General features: G+C 45.3%; 2 protein-coding genes across 9 annotated transcripts; one reads left to right on the forward strand and one right to left on the reverse strand.

Moving 5' to 3' along the window:
* Positions 1 to 1,377: 1,377 nt before the first annotated feature.
* LOC130518574 (myocyte-specific enhancer factor 2D homolog) lies at positions 1,378 to 17,828 on the forward strand. 8 transcript variants are annotated; one of them, XM_057021283.1, is made up of 13 exons: positions 1,378 to 1,599; positions 5,121 to 5,459; positions 6,047 to 6,250; positions 6,480 to 6,617; positions 7,416 to 7,632; positions 7,920 to 7,976; positions 8,945 to 9,126; positions 9,880 to 9,909; positions 11,565 to 11,694; positions 11,765 to 11,933; positions 12,999 to 13,067; positions 13,607 to 13,657; positions 14,155 to 17,828. In XM_057021283.1, exons 2-13 carry the CDS (start codon positions 5,406 to 5,408, stop codon positions 14,609 to 14,611), a joined length of 1,758 nt encoding a protein of 585 aa, XP_056877263.1. In that variant the 5' UTR covers positions 1,378 to 1,599; positions 5,121 to 5,405; the 3' UTR covers positions 14,612 to 17,828. The 8 variants fall into 8 exon arrangements, with proteins under 8 accessions (XP_056877263.1, XP_056877264.1, XP_056877266.1 ...); XM_057021284.1 differs by having other exon boundaries at positions 7,419 to 7,632; XM_057021286.1 differs by lacking the exon at positions 13,607 to 13,657.
* Positions 17,614 to 21,507, reverse strand: LOC130518591 (transmembrane protein 79-like). Its single transcript, XM_057021321.1, has 5 exons — positions 21,226 to 21,507; positions 19,961 to 20,811; positions 19,678 to 19,872; positions 19,375 to 19,597; positions 17,614 to 19,304 (listed from the first exon to the last, which is right to left on the reverse strand). Exons 2-5 carry the CDS (start codon positions 20,598 to 20,600, stop codon positions 19,109 to 19,111), a joined length of 1,254 nt encoding a protein of 417 aa, XP_056877301.1. The 5' UTR covers positions 20,601 to 20,811; positions 21,226 to 21,507; the 3' UTR covers positions 17,614 to 19,108.
* Between the last annotated feature and the right edge of the window lie 649 nt (positions 21,508 to 22,156).

Raw genomic sequence — 22,156 nt, forward strand, 5'->3', positions numbered from 1 at the left:
TCCAAGATGTCATGTGTTTTATCTCTGTCAGCATCTCTGTTCCCAGGAGGCCACCGATCTGGGCCTGATACTCACTTCATTGTGTTGCACTGTATGCACATTCATGTTTTTGGCACCTTATTTACCCCCTTTTTTGCCTTATTTATATTTTCATATTCTACTCATATTTAATTTTTCATTTCAGTTTTAAAGCACAATAAGCTCCGGAGAAGAGAAATGGTATTTCGGTTCATCTGTATGTTCAAAACATGGAGTGGATTGACAATAGAAGTATCTATCTATCTATCTATCTATCTATCTATCTATCTATCTATCTATCTATCTATCTATCTATCTATCTATCTATCTATCTAAGTTTGCCTGTAAAGTTGCAGAATAACTGATAAAAACAAATGCAGTGCTTTTAATTTTATTAACTCTTTCACAACCAAGCAAACCACCAGGCTCAACTTTTACTTTTACTCGCAGACGTGCTGAGTTCTAGATTTCGCGCCACGTATCCAACCTATCGCCCGTTTACATGGTGAGTGTCTCATGTCAAGCAAATCATTAAAAAACATAAATGAATCAATATAAATAGTAAAAATAACAGTTTTGACCAGCTGCCTTGATTTTGAACATCCATCATTGGTACTTTGACAAAATGAAGGATGTGAAACCAGGAGAAGTTTTGACATTGGACACACTGTTGGAAAATCGTATGGACAAGTCAAACCTATTTCATATATATTATAATAGCACATGCACACTGATGGAATTCCATAACGTGCATATGAAAATATTTAATTTGGAGGGGGGGGGGGGGGTTGTGGGTGGGGTGGCTCTGCAAGAACAGGATGACACCTACAGGTCATTTTACCAGAGGTGCACAAATGTGCGCAGTTAATGAGTGTATCTACACATTTTAAACCTCACACACTTTGGCGCATCTCGCCATTTCGTGTAGGGGAAAAAAGTCAGTGTATATTTGGGCCAAGGACTGCCATGGTGTCATAACATCTGACCGCAGGATAAAAGGTCTGTGCAATTTATTAGACGGCACACGGGGGTATATTGTTCGATTTATCACACTCTAAGAGACACCAGCGGTCGCTTATTGGCTTCGTGCGTGGCTGTGGTGGACATGGACGTTAAAAACAAATGATCTAGCGGACTGAAGGCAGCCGGGCCACAGCGAGGCTGCACTGACATTTTCCCCACATGCAAAATCATGCAAAAGGTAAATAGTGAAGCGGAGGGATACAAACACTGTAGCAGAACATGGCCGTCACCTCCGTCATGTCCTCTCTTAGAGACCCGCCCACCTGGGTCGTATTGCACTCTGATTGGACGAGACGTTCATACCTCAGCTTCTGATTGGAGGTTGGACTCGTCAATCAGGAGCTCATGTCAATGACGTTTGTTCGCACACTGGCTACGCCGTATCGCCTGGGTGGACAGTATAGTTACTTCAACATTTAAAGGAATAAAATGCCGTGGATTTATGTAAATACAGACATGGATTCGGTGTAATTAATTAATAGTTCTTAATTAAGACGGGTTGCTTCCCGAGTCGGTGGTCGGACGCCTATTTTCGAGTTTTATCAGCAATATTTCAGGGTAAGTGGAGTGATACATTTCCTTCCTGCGTCTTTTCTCCTCGCTCAGCAGCGAGCCTGATTGCTCTAATATTTAAATACAGCAAAGTAATAAGTTACACTATATTTCCGTAGAATACCTAGAAGCAGCGTGTACATTTGATCGCACAATGCCATTACTGTGTTGTAATGCGTGTATGCTCCAGCTCGCATCGACGAGTTATATGGAGAGTGTAAGGAAGGTAATGGCTGTCGGTCGCCTCGTAAGTTGAACATTGTGAAATGGCCTGTAAAGAATAGTTGGTGCACGGATCTCTACAGCAACGCTGCTAGTGGCCTCTTAAGAGGGATCTTGTGGGGATCCAAGCCGACACACAGGGTTTTAAAGACAGGCTTGTCTCTCCAGCTGTCATATTAGATCGTGTAGGGTACCTGTGTGCCGTCAGTGGGCCTCCTGTGTCTCCAGACTCCATCTGTCAGGGTGGTGGGATGCAGCTTCGACTTCCACTTTGTTATTAAAAAATACCCCATTTTGGTCCAAATTCGACCTACTATCCTGTTATAATTGTTATAAATGTGCTGATTGCAGACTATAAAAGAGACCTTTGGGCCTAGATTCTCATCCGGCTGTGTTTTTCCTCTCCAAGAGCCGCAGGAAAAACGTTGGTTGTGTTCACGTTTGGAGATTTTAGAGTTGGTAGTTCAAGTCCGCTCGGGCTCATTCAGATGAGGTGCTTTGCTTAAGCATGAAGCTGTACTGCATGTGTGCAGTGAGAGGCCCGTGGGATGGAAATCCGTGTCCATGACATTCCCAGGAATCTCAGGGACGATGCCAGAACCATTGATGTTGCCAGATGTGGACCAGTTTGACGGACTGGTTCAGCACTGGGAGCTGTGGGCAGTGATGTTATGGGCAACACACGTCATGCAGCTCGATAGGAAGAGCCTCATTTGTGCAATGCATAGGTCCAGGATGTTATTTGGTTTTTAACAAAATATGTAACCAAATTCCATAATTTCCCATTTTTGAACGTAGCTCGTCCTCGTCTGAACTTTTCCTGGAACAGACAGTTTATTTCCTGCCCCGTTTGCTTTCACCAACAGATATACTTTGGTGGCTATATTAGTTGCTATTTTTTGTTTGTTTGCACATTTGGGGTTGTTTGTTTATTTTTCCTGACTTAAAAAGAAGAAAATAGAGAATTGAGATGGGAATATTTTCATTTTTCTTTGAGTTGCTTCATGTTTCTGTGCACCAACAAACACGGTGATTCTTGTACAAAAATCCTCATTTTCACTTTATCCAAGTGTCATTAACTAACACTACTTATCCCCAATTCTTGCCTAATTAAAGGGGCACACATTGTGTATATGTACACTTTTATATTGAATATAGATGCTGCCAACGGTGCCTGTATCCAAGTCTCCAACAACATCTTTAAAGCAGACTTTAGCATTCATCACACCTTTATGATCCTTCGTTTCTGGAGTTTTTGGAGTTTAAACTTCTGTTCTTCCGGTCAAACAAAGATGATTGACTTAAAGCCATTGAGGAAATCTTAGGTCACTTTCTCTTCCTTTAGAGCGTTTCCTGTCTCCACACCAGGCTTATTGTGCCCCTTTCTGTTCATTTCATCTAGAAATAAAAGCTTTTAACAAGACGTTAGCATGCGAGAGGTTCTATTTTAAGTGTTTCCTAACCCAAAACGCTTTAAGCCCTAAATTACTCACCATCAAAAGTTAAACGTGCCGATCTAATCGCCATCAAATGTTGTGGTTCTGCGATCAAGACGACGAACTGCAGCTCCGCTAATGACCAGTTGAAAATGTAGCGAGATATAAGTGATAATAACCAACAGAAAAACTGGCTTTCCAGCTGAAAAGCCTGTGATTAGAAGCTGCATTAAACCTTATTCTCTGTCTGACAGTGAGGCTGTAATTTTAGATTTTAGTGGTCACCACCAGCCGCCTCCTGGTGTTTCCACTCGTCCTGAGACTGCGGGTGACCGTTTGTCCTTTTGTCCACCGCTTTAACATCGTCCTCCCCCGACATCTTTGACCAGCCTCTGTCCTCGTTGGCACGTTCCTGCTCATCTGTTGGGACATATTTGCTATTCTGTGCGTCAGTCCATAAACCCCAGGCTGGACGGGTCGTCCACGGACTGGAACTATCCCACAGCACCTTCTGATAAAGGCTTTGCCCGCTCCTCTGGTTGTAATTACACTGTAGTTACAGTACACCCTTTTCCATCCGTTTTTACTCCCGACTCCATGTTCATTTTTATCGGGAGGTGTTAAAGTTAATGCACACCCAGATGTGACTGCTAATTATTGCTGCCCTTTTTTAGGGAGCAGAGATTAGTCCAATCAGACATGTGTAACCCACAGTCGGGGCATGGCGAGCACGTGCGCGAGGCTCCGGCCATTTGTCGGAAGCCTTGGCCAAATTCACTGCAAGTGCATCTGATAAAGGTCACAGTCATTAATTTCACTGCTCCAAACCGGACAGATCGCTACCCTCAGCCTGATTGGACTGTCCTTTGTCAGGAGAATATTCCAGGGTTGCCTGACTATCATGTTAATAATTTGAAGGTGTGTGGGTCGTCTATCATTAAAGTGATTGTCCTTCAGATAATAGAGCAAACCTTGTCCAGCCTGCTCCTTTACTTTCCATCATTGCACCCTTCTATTATTATCCACGCAGACATTTGGGTGTCTGACATCAGCTTCTCAACTCTGGCCTCGTCACGGTGGCTTTTTTAAAATAGTTTTGGTCACCATGGAAGCCTAGTTTGGTTGTTGGATGGTGTAGTTTTAGCCAAAAGTTGGCCTCATTATCTTTGGCGTCCAATCAGTCCTTCAGCCAGCTCCTAATTGAGCCATCAGCGCCTTAAGGGGGAAGAGGAGGGATGAACGTGTCAATTCCAGTAATGAGGAAGCAGCCATGCAGAGGGCAGTCAGGGAGCGGGAGGCCAGACCGAAGCCCCAGTCCGGTCTGTCCCCATCCAATCAGGGATAGGACCGGAGCTTGCTGCTGCTAAAGTTTGTGGAATTGGAGCATTTAAATACATTTCCTCTGTAGCAGCAGGATCCTGGGGGGGGGTGTAATTGTCTTGTCAGCGTCTTGCATTTAAATGAACGATAATGTTGTAAAACACTGCTGTGAGTACAGGTAATGTTTGAGTTCCCCACCAAGAATCCACATTAACCACAGACGTCCTCATTCTTTAGAGGGCAGCATCACTTCACATCTCACTTCAAGCACATTTTGGACGTATCGGTGTCCTAGAGGCCCTTTAGATTGTTTTATTAATCGAATTATTCTCAATACAGATTTTAGGCCATAAAGTGAAACCAAGTGCTGCAGTTTGGAGCTGATTAACTAGTCAAGACTTTTCCAATGGTTTGTTGGTCTTTTAGCGTTGAGGAGCCATAAATACTCGCTGACCTGAACATCTAAAGGTGTCGCCATGTTTAAAAAGTTGGAAACTCGAGAGATTGTTTTGGACTCTCAGTTTTGTGTCTTTCTTTCTCTCCCTGCAGGATAATATTGACATTATCGTCATCACAGTGGCTCAGTGGAGGTTTGTCAAGTAATGAACCGAGGACGTTAATCCGTGACAACGTGCAGCATCCGCTCCCCCCTCCATGACACAACAGCCGGATCTGGACAGAGAAATGTGTGCGTGCATCTATCCCCGAGTGCATGACAGTCTTTGAGTGCTTTTGGGCTAAAGGAGTAGTTGGCTAAGCTTCCTCTCTCGGCCTCTGAGACGCACTTCTCTACTCGACCGACTGCAACGTTTGTGCTCATAACTGCAAGGCATCATGGGTAGGAAAAAGATTCAGATCCAGCGGATCACCGATGAAAGGAACAAGCAGGTGAGCGGTGTCGTCACTTACAGCTTGTTTGTTTGTTTTTTTAAATCAGTATTTATTTTAAAATATGGATTAAAACTACAATCTTAATGTTAGAGATAGAAATGCCATTATTTTAAGGTGGTCTGGAAATCGATTTGGTTTTTGAATGACAGTTAATGAATCCTTTATTCTTTAATAAGCAAAATAAAAAGCCTTGATTTTCTGCTTTGTTCAGATCCTGTTATAAATATCCCAATCAAATCCACGCGTGAGATCTGAGAGCTGCCTTCAAGGACCCGCGTTTGAGCTCAATTTGTAGTTTCCTCTCTGCAGGGGGCCGCCACCACATTTTACAGCTGCGATGCCAAATTTCTGGCATAGCTGGCATATTAGTCCTTCCATACCATAACTTCTGGACAATCTATACATTATTCATGGCTGATTATGGCTGCAGAAAGTGTAAAGAGTTTTAGATTCCATGCCTGGCACCCATTTAATACAAAAGGTGGTTCACCCACAGTTCATTTCTCAGCCCAAACAGGTTCTTTTTATTTACCCTCTGTGCTAATGACTCTTCCAAAACTTCCAACTTTGTTGTTTTGCCTCAGGTGACTTTCACCAAGAGAAAATTTGGCTTGATGAAGAAAGCCTACGAGCTGAGCGTGCTGTGCGACTGTGAGATTGCTCTGATCATCTTCAACCATGCGAACAAGCTGTTCCAGTACGCCAGCACCGACATGGACAAGGTCCTGCTCAAGTACACGGAATACAACGAGCCCCACGAGAGCCGGACCAATGCAGACATTATCGAGGTGAGGCGAAATACGGAACAGCAACAGTTATTTTTCCTAAATGTTTTACATATCGTAGATAGTTGCTGTTGTTTTTATTGTCTTCAGCACACCGACATGCACTGTTGGGGCCAATCTGTTGCTGTTATTTGTCATTTAAAGACTTTTATTGCTGTTAAGGGCACAAGGATTTAACAAGGAAACTCTGAACATCTGCATCCAACCTGCCCTTTGTCTCCATGTTGCATAGACTTTGAGGAAGAAAGGCTTCAACGGTTGTGATAGTCCAGAGCCAGATGGTGAAGACTCCATTGACCAAAGCCCCCTCAATGATGACAAGTACCGTAAAACTACAGAAGACCTGGATGTCCTGTTCAAACGCTATGGAGTAAGTCATCTAACAGGCAGCTGAAAGGCCTCTTTGCATTTATCTGTAGGATCAGCTGGATTGTAATTACAGTTCATTAGCTTATTTACTTTCATCTTTACTTCCCTCTAACAATTATTCAAGCCCGCTCTTGGAGAGAAGCTGTTTTGACAAAACTATTATAAGAAATATCTTTTCACACAATAAATTCTTATAGGTTAAATAGACATTTTCACATCCTTTCGGATGTTGTAGGCAGGCCAGTTATAAACAGGGACCTAATGAGGCAGAACGTCTTCTACAGTCCATGGTGGTGCTGGCTGCCATCATCCAGCCCTGCAGCTGCCCTTACAAATGTTACCCATGACACATGCAGTCACACATCACAGAGGCCAGTTTCTCAACTGCACGCTGGTAACACACCCGGTGGCCCCTGACTCGCTTTATCCTGCACAACAGATTTAACACGATTTTTAAAAAAACTGTCCAGCATAAATCATCAGAGCAGAGGTCAGAGCGCTCTGCACGATCGTTCGTCTGTGGGAGTCAAATGTGGTGAATATCCTGTCCATGAATTTAAAAAATAGCCGCAGAAACTGGGCTGAAATGTCAGAATGTTTCTACTCATCCAGTTTTAACGTCTAGATTGAATCTGAACAGCACATTAATGTCTGGAGTCATCAGGTGCTGTCAGTGTCTCTGTTCTTTAGCATTAAAGCTAACACCAAAATGTGTGTAGATGCAGTCAGAACAGACCCGGTGGTGAGACGATGAGTAACTGTGTTACCGTGGAGACTAAGATTTTGTTCCATTTGGCAGCAGTCAACCGCTGCACCGCAGACCTTCTCCATGCCAGTCACAGTCCAGGCGTCCAATCAAAGCCCGCTGCAGTTCAGTAATCCCGGCAACGCACTGGTAACTACCTCTGATGTGGCATCCCCGTCACTCACGGATGCCCACCTCCTGTCGCCACAGCAACCTGCTCTTCAGCGAAATACAGTGTCTCCTGGGTTGCCACAGCGACCAGCAAGTGCAGGTGAACAAATGATTCAATCCCGAATGTGGGGCCTTAGCTAACCAATGTGGGGGGGGTGAACCTTTGGTTCGTGGGTTTCCTCTTTGTGAAGTCCTGATAAAACCAATAGAATAGATGTAGCTTGATATATTTGTACCCTTAGGTGATGATTTAAAATGTGTTTCTGTAGTGTAGAATAGTAGGAGAGCAGATGATTGCTCCAATATGCCATCTGAAGCTTTTGTTATAATTTGTTTCTCTTGTTTTGTTTTAAAAAAAACATTTTTATCTTTTTTCTTTTCAAATAGGTGCACTTCTTGGAGGTGACCTGAATAATTCAAATGGAGGCTGCCCGAGTCCAGTTCGTAAGTGGGACCTGATTTGTTTTCCGAAATGTCTCGGTGCCTTTATTCATTTATCCCAAATCCATCCATCCACATCCCAGGATGCTAAGTGCTTCCACACCCTGCAACTACATGTCCCAGCATGCAGGGTTTTGCATGTGTGACTTGATTATTTTATAATACACCATGCATTTCCTCCAGTACATTTATGTGTCATTTCCCACAACTTGTTACCAATATGAGTTAAATAGCTCCTCAGATAAAACTGTTGGTCAGACTCATACAGGAGCAGAACACATTCTGCCAGAGAACTCTGAAAATACAGTTTTACAAACTAAAGTGGAACCGGAGGAGCTTAAAGATCAGCATAGAGTGTAAATGCTCGTTATTCCTTGTGCGGTTCAGTGTGGAGAGCAAAGAAATTTCCTCAGAAATCGACTCTGCTGTCAGTTTTAACGTATCAGGAGGCAAGATGAACATTCCCATACATGTATTCCGCTTCAGTCATTGTTCATCTCTGTTTTATAGAACTTCTACTGCATTTTGTGCTTGGATTTATTACTGACAGGAAAGAAGGTGATTTAGAGGAACCCTGTTCATCCTGTTCACCTAAAATGAAAGACAGAACATTGTGAACAGTAGAAAAGTCTGAATCAAAAGACAATTTTACAGTCAAAAATGGTGGTTATTTCGGTGGGGGAGTACTTTCAGTTTCTCATCCAAATTCAAATTAAAATAGATGCTAACAATCGGCTGGCACGTTGTTCCACAATCCTGTTTCCTGTTCCCTCATTTCTGCCGGACAGATTCATTCTTACTATGTTTTAGATTAAACGCTCCGCGCTTGTCCAAATACTTTTGAACCTGACTTTCTCTGGCTTCGGAGACACAAACAAACCGACCCACAGTATTATAATAGGGGAAAAAAAGGTTTTCAGAACAGAATATTCACTTGTTGGATTTCTCCTGGTTCTTCTTTCATTCTGCAGCTAATGGATACACCAGTGCCAGGGCCTCACCGGGACTCCTCACAGTTTCAAACGGCAACAGTCTGGGGAAAGTTGTTCTGGCCAAGTCTCCACCCCCACCTCCAAGCCCCCAGATGGTCAACAGCCGCAAGCCAGACCTCCGAGTCATCACCTCCCAGGGTGGAAAGAGCCTCATGCAGATGGTGAGCCACATCAAGCTGAACTTGTGATCTCACAAGATCACACAAAAATCCGTATTGCATTTATTTTCACTCAAACTGTTTAACAAATTACAAATTGCCGTTCACTAAAAAGGAACAAAACCTAGCTTTTAGACAGGAAAATTCCAGAATTTGATTGAGGATAAACACTGGAGGCTATTTGCCATCATTTTGTGATGTTTGGCTACGATGCTGCCGAACATCTCAGTGTTTACCCTCAACAAGTTTGAAGTCCCGAGCGGATCAACCAGCCTCGCTGGCATATCGCTGAAATGTTTGTTTGAGTCTTTTATTAGCACCTCCACCCACGTTAGCTTGGAGCTGTGTACATTAAACTGTCATTAAATGACTAAAAAATCCTCATCAGGCAGAATCGAAAGGTCACAGTTTAATTTGTGGGTGCAAAAATGTTTTTTGGATTTGTAATAAACCCGGTGGATAATGTCTGAAAAAGTGACCTGTCTGTATCGCGCTACTCTTATTGTTGCATCTTTTTCCAATTCTGTTTGTATTTGATAGTTTAAAAAGACTATTTCAATGAGAGAAAAGATCTTGGGTCTCTGATATGAACCAATATAAAAGTATTAAAACTGAGCCTAAAACATCTGATTTATGCTCCACTTTGCTTCTGAATTTTAGGGCTTTCTATCAGTATTAACATCTTTTCTATCATTTCTATTGAATATTCAGGTTTAGTGTGTCAGATTTGTAACCTTCTGTCACCACTCTTTGCAGACAGAGGATGAGCTGGAATTGGTAAACGAGGTGATTGTTTTTATTTGTTAAGGATGGTCACTCGCATGGGTCGACGACTGCTCACCTTAGATTGACATGTTGACATTCCTCTACACCTGTTTTTCATTGTTTTGGTCTATCCCCACTGACATTTTTTGGGATCCAACCTTTGGTTTCCACCTGACTGCATGTGGTCCAGCATTCTTTGTGGTGTTTCAGGACTGTGGCCTTCCCAGTGTTGAGAGTGGGGATGAACTCCTGACAGAAGCAGAGCTGCTGCGACCCCCCCCACCCATTAGTTTAGAACCAGGACCATGTAATTCATCCCAGATTCCACTTAGAGCATGGGTGTGTTTTTCTCGTGCTGTGGCGCATGCCCACTCTTCACTGACTCTACCTTGGACGCTGCATTGTCACCTTCCACCAAAAGTATCAATAGTCAACGATAGTCACGTTACATTAAAGGCTTTTGAGACCAGTTTTCATCAACGAGGACATGAGAGAAGTCGTCAACAACGTTAGATTTTTTTTCATTTTAAATATTTTGAGGAAAGAAGAGGATGAACTGTGATTGAGACGCCCAGACGTCCTCTGACTTTACACAGCTAGGGAGGAAGCTTGCTGCCGCCGCTGATTTTCTGCCCTCCTTTTCTAATTCCACTCTGAGATGATGGGCAAGAATCTAATTTTCTAAAGGGTAGTGATTCATTTTCATCGCTCTCACCCTGCCGCCCCTCCTCACACAGTCACAAAAGCAGTTAATTGAATCTGCCCCCCTCTCTAGCACGCTCTCTCTTCATTAGAGTCATAAGTCATAACTCTGCCTGAGTGCTTCCTCTTACAATAATCCAGATTCACAGGTTTTGCAATGCAGAAGATTCATTTCAAAACCAGAATTATAGCATTTGTGGCTTTTTGTATGCAGACTGTGGATGTTTTTCCCCTCTATTACAAAGGACCTGAGTTTGCTGCTGTATGCGTGATGACTCAGCAGAATGGGCCTGTAGCGTAGCGCTATTCTCACGACGCAGGTACACCATCATAAAAGCTGCTGCTTCACCTGAGAACAAGCAGCGGTAGCTCTGTCACCTGAATGACGCGTATGTAGGCTGCGAGGGGAGAGGAAACACTGACGTGTGTGATCAGCTGCTGCAGACACTATTGTGACGTCCGCTGGAGAAACAAAGGAAATGGAAGATAAAAGACTAAACTGTTGCCTAAACGTAGTCGTTGGACTGAGACTCAGCAGGTGAAAGCGACTGTTGAATTAAAATGGCCGTTTAAGTTACCCAGACGCACCGTAAAAGTACATCCATGAGCTTTTTCAGTCAACTTAATACTACAAACTGTAAGTTTACAATATGTGACATGAAATGACGCCAGGTTGCCATAAGATCATGCTCACGCCACGTGTTTGACGAGCGAACCTGCGCAGTGGCGCCAGGATTCGTGAGCTTCGCCTTTAATGTAAAAACTTCTTCATGGCCCTTAGAAGACAAGGAACCTTTTTGTTGCTGCATGCAGGGTCCTCCTGGTGGTAAATCCTTTTGATTTACTCGGCTCATCTCTACGACAACCATACGCATTCTCATTCCATACACCTGAAATTAGCGTGACGATGGGTCCAAGTTAACCGATGGTTTCTGCTTACCCTGGCACTAATATGTCTGCGGGCTCTTTGACAGAACGCCCAGCGGCTGGCGGCGGGCGCTCAGGTGGCTCAGACCCTCACCACCCCAGTCGTCTCCGTAGCCACGCCGAGCCTCCTGGCCCAGGGGCTGCCCTTCTCAGCCATGCCCACGGCGTACAACACAGGTGAAGCTCTCTGCCACACAGACAGCCGGCTAAAGACATGTTGAGTAACCAAGATCCTTTGTCCCCTCAGAGTATCAGCTGACCAGCGCAGATATTACGGCTTTACACGCTCTGGCGTCGCCTGGAGGCTTGTTGCCCGCCAGTGTGTCCACGTGGCAGCAGCAGACTGTTTCCCAGCAACAGCAACAGCAGCAACAGCAGCAACAGCAACTAAATCTCGCATCGCTGAGCAACTTGGTGTAAGTTTGGCTTGATTTTCCTCATTTCCTTTCTCATTTCCCCTCTTACTTGATCGGCGTCCGTTGTTGTTGTTGTTGTTGATGATGATGATGATGGCTCTTTGTATATTTCTGAGAAATGATGTCTGAGTTCTGATGATCCTGTTTGGTGGTACCACTTCTACTGAAGAGCCCTCGCTCTCCCAGGCAGCTTGCATGATCTCCATATCATGACCTGAAATGCAAGCGGTTACATTCTTCTTTAGCGGAAAGGTCTCATTTCACCATCTCTTCATAACATTGCGGTAGTTTCTTTGGTATTGAGAGGGACGAAACTAGAGCCTGTGGGGAACTTTAAAGCTGCAGACCTGAGCAGCTCACACATGTGGACACGCAGTAGACAGCTGCACAGCAAGGCCAGCACCTTTTGGGCCAGCGGGAAGATCAGGTGGAGTCTCAGTAGCTGCGTTTTCATGCACGTCTACAGTCTATTTGACTGCACGTCTCGCTCGATTGGCGTGAATAATTGATGCAAACACAAATCAGTTTGCAGTAGCCGGATCGTGGGTGGAGAGCTTTGGTTTACCTCATTCTCTTTTTACCCACAAAGATACAGAAAAAGACCCCTCCCATGTTCTGTACACACATGAACCACCTTGGTCACATATTCTTCTGAGCTAATGCTGGGTCTGCCTCCACTCGGCAGAGCTTTGACCTTCCTGTTGTCATGGTAACTGTAAACACGAGGTTGAACGGAGAGATGTTCCAGAAGACGTTGACTTGAGAAATAAAGATTCTGCCAGTGGTGAAATTCACTTGATTTTGTTCTAATTTGCATGTGGATACGGGTGCTCCTATAAATAGATCCTCCAAAGAAACGATTTCACAGGTCTAAACTAATCAGATTCGGGGTGTTTATTTTTATATAATAGCTACTGCCAGATGTTTTATGCCTTCCTCTCCCAGATGGACGCTTTATCTCAGTAACCGAGTGGAGAGAAGGCTGAAACCGAGAGACAGCTGCAGGTTTCAGGTGTGGTTTTGAGCACCAGATCCATGAAGTGTGTTCTCTCCTCTCGTCCGCAGCATGTGGGGTGTGGACAAACAGAGCAGCGAGCTGTCTAGCCAGGTCTCCAGTCTGGCTGCCAACCTGAGGTGAACAGCCACTACCAGTGTGTGTGTGTGTGTGTGTGTGTGTGTGTGTGTGTGTGTGACATGTCAGGGGGTTGTCTGGAGGGCAGGGTGCCCCGTGATGAGATGGTTAAATAGGCAGTAAAGTTAAAAACAACAACAACTGCTCTGGAGTCAGCTCTAGAAAAAGCTCTTCATTTTCTTACTGTGTGTGTGTGTTAACTCTGTCACTGTGCCACGTCATTTGAGTGTATTTTTTAATTTAACACTGGTAAAATAGGTAAACTAGAGCTTTTGCTGCCAGAAGCCAAGGTGATTTTGGTTCATTTTCAACTGTATCTTCTGATTTTCTGATCGGAAGAGCTTTAGTTTGGCTGCTAAAGAGCATCGCCGTGCAGCTTTAAACACCTCTGAACCGTGTTTAATGCAGCAGGTCAGGGCAAAGGGCATTACCGACATTATTGCTGCGACGCAATAATGTTTCATACTTTCCTCCACACATGCCTTCTAATCCACCTCTTCTCCTTTGTGTTCGGCTCCAACGTTTTGTTTTCTCCCCACAGTGTTGGATCTCCATCCAACCTGCTCTTGGGTAGAGATGAGTGGTTGGGCCGGTACTGTATCACACTTCCTGTTTCCTGAGTGTGTGTGTGTTGTGTGTGTGTATGCGTGCACGCTTCTGGCTGCCCCCCCCCCCCCCAGCATGTCTGAGGCTGTCTGCAGTCAAACAGGAAAGAGACAAACTTCCGGTTTCCACCATGTTCTCTAACCTGACATTATTTTCAGTTTGTTATCTGTAGCCTTCTTCATCACATCACAGCTGCCAGCCTCGCTGTCACACACACCATTTCATGCTTTCTGGGCTGCTGTGTTGATCTTCTGAAGGAAGCGTGGGCGTCACTTCTGCTTGGAAGGCTCAGGCTTGAGCGTTGCGGAAGACTCGGTGTTGCTTTTCCCTGTTGGTGCTGTGTCTTGTGATGTCGGGTTTGTCTTGATGCCAACGACCTCGCGGCCTTTCGGAGACGTCGTCGGGCAGCTGATCAAATGTGTTTCTCCTCTTGTTTTCTTTTATCTCCCATTCTCTCTCTGCCTCTCTGTTCCCTCTTCTCAGGCCTGTGACTCATATACCTCAAGGCACCACGCTTACTGTCAACACAAGCTCTGGCGTCAGCATCAAGACGGAGCCCGTCTCCCCCGGCCGGGAGCGCAGCACCCCTTGCCCCCCTCCATCATCCACCGCGCCGTCCACAACCTCAGGAGGAGCCATACTGAGCGCGCCGCCCCAGTACCCAGGTTCCCTGCTGTCCCTGGAGCCTCCGACTGGCCGCTCGCCCGCCGACAGCGTGAGCAGCAACGCCAGCTCCTTCGAAGGCAGCGATCGCGACGACAGCGGCGCCGCAGGAGGCGGCGGCGGCGGCGGCGGCGGCGGCGCGGGGAGCGTCGGGTCCGCTGGCCGGTCCGTGCCGCCCGACTTCAGCCCTTCGTCCGAGCTGCTCAGGGCGCCGAGCGAACAGGAGCAGGAGGGTGGAAACATCAAGCGGATGAGATTGGACACCTGGGTCACATAGAGTCGCTCCTGACGCTTCTCTGCACGCAAAGTTTAGGAGACTCAAACATTCACACGCATCCATACTCATCCCCAAACACCTCCCCACTGTCCTGTGACACTATCTTCATGATCCACGGCCCCACTGATACGGCCCAGATTTCACCCAACCCGGAATACAAGCACCGTTCCGGGGAGCCCAGCTGGATATTTCTGTTCCAGGCTCTCATATATAAAAGGACAGTAGACCTTCAAAGCCTTCTCTCTTGAACTGAATCGCACTTAGTCATTAGTTTCGGTAGGAACGAGGCGTTGAACCTCTGAAGTCATCCACCATTTATAGCTCACACGGTTGCTGCAGAACCCTCATGCATTTTCACCGAGCTGCGACGGCGGCCCCCCCCCCCACGTGACGGGCGACGGCGTCGGACCTCGCGTCCGTCCCCCGGGGTCACGCGCTCTTCATTCTTCCACAACTCACCTCCAAACTGCACTTTTGTGTCCAGTGTCAATCTGGACGCGGCGCTGAGGGACTGCACCCTCGGGGGGGGCGGTTCCCCGTGCGGCCCCGAGCTGGCGGCCTTCAGGTGAGGCTCTGCGGCTGCGGAGTCCAGGACTTTGCTGGGGTGCCAATATCAGCCTCTTCAAAAACAGAAAAAAAGAAACAAAATGCCAAATGCCTCTTGCACGTGGTGCAGGGACACACTCTCACTAGCACTGTCGCAGAAATGACGACCACCAGGACCTGTTGACGCTTTCGAAGCCGAATTCCCCTCAAATGGGCGCCCACCCCCACCCCCACCCCCACCCCCCCATCTGGTGGGATCTTTAGCCGCAGATTCCCGCCAGCGGCTTGTTGAGCAGGAGTAGATGCCATCCAACTAAATGCATAGTCTATGTTTTTGAGCCTCTGGTGGCTTTTGGGTAGGGAAATATTTGATTCTATAAGTGCAAGTGTTCTTTATCTGTTGGTATTTAAATGCATCTGTTTTGAAGGTCTGTAAGTTGTCCAAAAGTAGGAATTCTGACTTTGTATAAACTTCACTCCTTATACAGAAGCTTTGATGTCCTCTTTAGCTCTCCTTAGCTCTCTTTAGCTCTCCGCCATGTTTGAAACAGTGAAAGGAAAAAAAACAAAAAACCCTCAAAAAACATTTTCTATATTTCTACCGCTTCAGTTGGCGATAAAGTACAATAGCTTCAACGACGTGTATGTATATATGAATATATTTGCATAGACTTTGCTAGGTATCCCTTAAAACAAGCAATGTGTTGATTCTCAGTGGATCTGTTTGCATATATGAGTGTGACTTTGATATGTTTGGAGCTCCGGTGCAGGGCTCACGCCACACTGGGTAGCGCTGGTGGACGGGACCCGTTTCACTAAACCTATTTAATGCTAGTGTTGATGGTGTGTGCACTTTCTGTCCCTCACAGAGGCCTGCTTGGTTGTGGTGTCACGTTCTCCTACCACACATTAAAAACAAGGAAAAACTATATATATATAAAAAAAAAATAAACCCACAATCTCAGTAAAATCATTCACAATCACCTGTTTGATGACACTGCCATTCACTCGTAGCGTAGAGACGATATTAAAGGCATATTTTGATTAGAATAATGTCAGCTCTTTCTCACCAAGCGGTTACACACGTTCATGTCGAAGGCAGGCGAGGAAGTTGGCGAAAAGCGCCGAGTTTTGTTGCTTGATGGTATCTTTTCTCGTCCCGACGTGCTTCTGTTGGAACCATTTCAAGTTTTAGTGCGAGCCCAACGCACTCGGGTCGGCTGGGACGCACCTTTTACATTAGCCAGCCCGTTTTCACCCCCGGAGTAGCTGGAGCTCGGATCGAGCAGACTGTTGTAGCCATGGAAACAATCCTCCATTATGACAGTGTGGGGGAGGGGGGGCGACGCGTCTGTGTCACATGGTCACGGGCAGCGTTTCCAGCGCAGTGGTGCTGGAGAACATTAGCCTCTGACCCTATTAAAGGAATAGTTCAACACTTTGGGAAACACCTCTACTCTTTTCCAGTCAGCAGCCAAGAACCCGACCGTCCAGCCATCAGCGCCTCATTCGCACCGCCGCTCGCGTCGTTTACGCCGAACAATCAGAGCAGAAGTCAGAAGCCAAGTCGTCATCCAAATTATTTGTAGTTTTTAGAAGAATTGCTGAAAAATCGGAGAGAAAAACAACCAAAAAACACGCCCCCACACACACATTTCTGTCAAATGTGATGCAAAATAGGGCGACCTGTGGTGGTGCCACCCCTCCGGGCTGAAGAGTCGGGCAATAATGCAGAACTGGTTCTTTTCACACCCTCCACCTGCGTCTCCTCCGCTAGAACAGGATTTTCGGGCGCCGCGGGTCGACTGAACTATGACGCCACGCCGATGGGCTCGGGCGTCCGTGTATAAAAAAGGTTTTCTGTCCGATCCAGCAGTGTAGTCACATGACAATCTATATGAGAAATGGATTCCTGCACCCCTGTTACTCGTCGTGTACAATGTTTTTTAGACTCACTTTTTTTGGATTAATTTGTGCTGGTGACAGTTCCATTGTCTCTTATTATGATTGATATTATTATGGAGCCTTTATTTTATTGCTATTTTGTGTAGTCAACTGTTTTTTTTTTCTTTATCTTTATCATAAACATAAAGTACTGGTTTCCTTTAAAAAAAAAAAACTTGCTGAAAATTGCACGATCAGTTATTGTGGTATTAGCCAATGCAATGAAGGAAAGAACCAGTTAAAATGCTGCAATTTTAATTAAGATATAGAATATATTTATAAAAGAAAAACGGGGGAAACGGCAGAAATTAGTCCATTAAATTTGACAAATGTAAAATGCATGGGATACAGGTAAGAACAAAACTTATGTTACATACATTAACAATGACATGCATCACAAATGAGTTTTAACCAACTCGGAATAATGTAGCATACAAAATACTAAAGATGAAATTTATAGCTAATATATTGTGTTGAGCTAGTCTGCTTTGGGTTTTGTTGTAAAGAAAATATTTCTCTTTTTGTTGTTTTTTTTGAGAATGATATACAGTTTGTGTATATTTTCATATACAAAGTATGCACTGATATGTTATTGAAATTCTATACTGCTTTTACAAAAAAAGTGTTTGTTGTACCAAAGTATCCAAGTCCCTTGAGACCTTACCCTTTTTGCGTATGTTTTACTGTATTTTATATATTAAATAGACAAACTGAGTGAAATGGACAAGCGTCTGCTTCCTTCATTGTGTTTTTGAAGTGATGGGATGCGACCCGCCGAGGACGCTCGGCTACCATCGAGTTAATCCCGAGGAGAGACAGAAACAATGAAAGCTATAAAGTTAGAAACGATGTTTATAGAGGCAAACGTCTGTGGTGAGAGTTCTTGCTTCTTGAGGATCCCGGTCCTCAACAGCAGCGATCCCACCAGGTTTTCTGTCCTCCCGGGAGGAAAACGGCCTTTTTCAGGGTTCCTGAGACCCACGTTTCCACCTGGTAGAACAGAAAACCTGGTTGGACTCCTGGCCCGGATCTCATGGTCCCTTTCTCAGAATGTGTTTTAAGAAAAAAGGATTTTGACAGATATTTGGTACAATTCATGCACGAAAGGGGTGAAATTCATCTTTTTATTGAAAAACCTTTTTGGAAAATGGGGGATCTTTCCCTCGGGATCAATAAAGTATCCGAATTAAACACGTGTTCATGGAAACAAGTTGCTGAATATTAAATAAATGAAATAGACGAGGACGATCCCAATTACAGGAAAGTCCCTCGTCACCGGTGGTTTTTGACCCCTAACAGATAATAAATGAATCCACATCTGCTCAGCTGAATTTTTAGTAAAACTTTATTGATTCATTCCTTCAACAGCCTTTCAGCTCATATTGAAAAAAAGACTTTTACAGCAGCGTACAAATGAAACATAAATCACAAAAATAATTATAAAATAACCAAAATACTCAGATAGATTTACTTTTGTTAACCACCACAAACGTTTGTGCTTCCATCATCACGTCCAAAAACCTGGATTAGACGTCACAGCAAGTTGGGCTTCCAGGTTATTTGGTATAAACTATATGTTCTATAGTATAGAATCTATATTATATGTGCTTGGAAATAATAATAATAATAAAAAACAAAACTTGTGCACCTGGAATCAGCGTCAACTAAATGATTCTCAGAAGAAGTATCCAAAAATAATCCCGCCAATCCTGATTGTCGGAGAAGCGTTTATATTCCAGCGTTTCCTGACCGTGAATATTTAGATCGTTTACATCCAGACGGGTTTTATTGTTATTACTCGTCTGATTAAATCAGAATCGCAGAATTCTCGCAGGAGATCAACAGAGAAGAAAGAAGAGAGGTTTGAAACTGTTGCACCTCTGGCAGAAATGCTGTAGAATTTAACACCCATTGCTGTTACCATAGTAACTGTGAATGCAACTGTAAATTACCACAGTGAAACGAGCCGTTGGCGTCCGATCCGTGGCGTGGTTAAATCCCGCTCCCTCACCCCCACCAGCGCTGGCGGGGAGGCGGAGCTGTTGTCGGGGGCGCCACCTCGAAAATGGCTTCCTGTCCGACTGAGGAGCAGACGTAGTAAAGGTTGGCGGCGAGCATGACCAGTATGGGGAGGAAGGAGAAGCCGAACCCGAGCGTCCTGGTGCTGGCGCTGCCCAGAGCCAGGCAGAGCCAGTAGATGAGCCTGGGGCACAGACGGACCACAGTTAGCACACAGACGCTTGACGGAGACGGGCCGAAGCGCCGCTACAGACCTGCCGAACACAAACACGATGGTGAGCAGGGGCACCAGCTTCAGCAGGTCGTGGCTGAGGTACGTCGCCATGACAGCCAGTTGCAGGAAGTAGAAGAGGAAGAGGCTGAGCGATTCGTTGACGTAGTGCCAGTGCGCCGCCACCTCTCTGTGCACCTCTTTGGTCTGAAAGAGCGGCACCACGGCGCCGTAACGTAGCCTGGCCCCGCCCAGAACGACCATACCTGCGGAGGGGGAAGAGCAGCCATATTTATTCCGGTGTTTCCCACGGCGCTCTGCATCGGAGCTCCCGAACGGGTCTCACCCAACACGATGGGGATGGTGGCGAAGAATGAGCAGCGCAGCGTGTACACGACCCGGAACGGCGTGCCCAGCACCAGCGGCGGGTCAAAGGGCAGGAGGGCGTAACCTCCCCACACCAGCAGGGGGAAGAGGATCCCTGACGCCACCATGGCCAGACACACCTTCACCTTTTTACCGCACAGCCGCTGGCACCGAACTGGAACAGGAGCACAAAGATCCGGCGACATGAGGACGCGACCCGGAGCTCGTTTGAGCCCAGGTTGGACGTCCTGTCCTTTACTCACTGCGCTTGTCGTCCTCCTCGGTCCAGTCGGAGTAGAACCGCGCTGCCGAGTCGGGCCTCCTCTGCTCCTCCTCCTCCTTCTTTAAGAACACCCTGCACTCCTCGGGCTCATCTCGGTAAGACGGTTGCACGATTTTGACATTTGCCATGAAGCCCAGAGGTGCTTTCTGTGGGATCCGAGTGGACTCTGCTTCACCCTCCTCCTCCTCCTCGGCTTCGTCATCTGCCATGGAGCTGTCGTCTTTATCGTCCCGCTGCACCTCCTTCACCTCATCCCTCCATCTGTCACCCTCAGGCATGCTTTCCCTCCATCTGGCTTTGCTGCATTCGCTGCTCTCTTTGTGCGGATGCGGCAGGTCTGGATTTCCTCTGTACATCTCCTCGTCATCGGGTGGCAGCGCAGGTTTTTCTGAGGAGGCCTGATGGTTGTCAGATGTCCTGTGTTTGTCTCCAGACCACGGCAGCGTGCTGGGCTCCTCATGAGCAGAAGTAACTGCTTCCTCCTCCTCTTCTGAAGCCTCCCTTCTGGCCTCTGCGTCGTTGATAACTTGCAGCTTTGTTGCTTTTGGTTCACTCTTTGCAGCCTCATCAGCAGGCGGACGCGTCGTGTCCTCTGAGCTTAAACCACCTTGGCCAGACATTCTTTCTTTTCTTTTATTTTTTTAAAGGTTTTTACCATCAAATTTCTCTCTGTTCAATCTGTTAGACTGTTGACTATCGGACTTCTGCAGCACCTTCAGATATTAGGTCATGTTTGATACTGGTTGACTCTTCTGGGGGGAAAAAAGAGTCTTTTTCTGCCCCGGAAAACTCGGTGTTCACTGTTTATTATGGGCGTGTTTCCTGCTGCACCTGCACAGGAAGAGATCAGACCAGTCAATCAGGAACGTTTCATTTCAACAGTATCAGGTTAGACGTCAAACAACAATAAAGGTCTCCCAAATCCAAAAAAAAAGCATTAACAGGACCACATTCTGCACCAGTTTGGGTAAAATGTGAATTTTCTTCCCAGACACGTATGTTTTGGACTAATTTCTAGACTATAAAATGCACTGAAGGAATGAAGAAAGCTGTTGTATACATTTCTTATTGTTCTGTCTTCTTAATTAGCGTCCATGTGAAGATTTAACACTAATTAGTAGTGAAATAGTCCAGAGGTTTGTTACATTAGACATATTTAGTTTCTTAAAGCTATTAAAAACATATTGATTGCGTATTTTAAATGTGATTAGATTATAGCTTTGGGAACAAAACGTAGATGGTTACAGTGTGATCGCCGTTGCTCAATCCTCTTTTTGTGTGCTATTACACTATAAGAAAGTTGCCATATAACTTAAAAAGGCCCTTTAGAAGCGTCCTGTTGTCTTGCATTAAACTCAGCCCAACTACAGGAGAGCATTGAAAGGATGACGTGAAATGACAGATGGAAATCAGTGGAAATAGTTGAACACTGTCCAAAGCCTCCTGGGAGCAGCACCAACTGGACTTTGATCTGACCCAACAACAACTATTCCTGTTTCAGCTCCAAGTTTCCTTTACCCAGCTATTGTTTTGTTTTTCCCCAGAAGAAATAATAATGTCATGTCAACACAGAAAAATAATGCTTCCTGCGCAACTTCACTCCTAACTTTTACGTGTAGCTTATAGCTTCGAGCAACACAAGTTAATGCTAAAGCTAATCGGCGCTATTTACAGGCCAATGTTCACAAACTTCCTTAGATACCTAAAAATATTGAGTTTTGGACAAAGCCTACCTGTTATTATTCCGGTTTCATGACTTTGTTTTCACATATTTCGCTAAAACTTACACTGTTTTTAATCGGTGACGTAAAAAGTAACCTGACAGGTGTGACTGGTGGTCAGAGATAGTAATCACAGTCAGGAGGTATCACTCTGTGTCTGATTCTTCTTATCCCGAATCGTTTTCCACCTTTCAAACCACATTTATCGATTATATTCTTAAACGTATACATTGCTATGTAACGTGATATAAATTTACTTCAAATTTGTTGAAGACCTTGTACAACATCTGTGTACCGCCACTACCATAACTGATATTATGGGAAAGATTCTCCTTTTGGTCTAGGTAAATCGAAAAAGTTATCAATATATTTTGGTTTTGTTCGTAGTGATTCATCGTGTTAAGATAGGATCTTTGATTTGAGCGCTCCTCTGGTGCGCGAGCGTGAAGTCATGT

This window comes from Takifugu flavidus, chromosome 21, assembly GCF_003711565.1.
Source record: "Takifugu flavidus isolate HTHZ2018 chromosome 21, ASM371156v2, whole genome shotgun sequence".
Classification (NCBI taxonomy): Eukaryota; Metazoa; Chordata; class Actinopteri; order Tetraodontiformes; family Tetraodontidae; genus Takifugu; species Takifugu flavidus.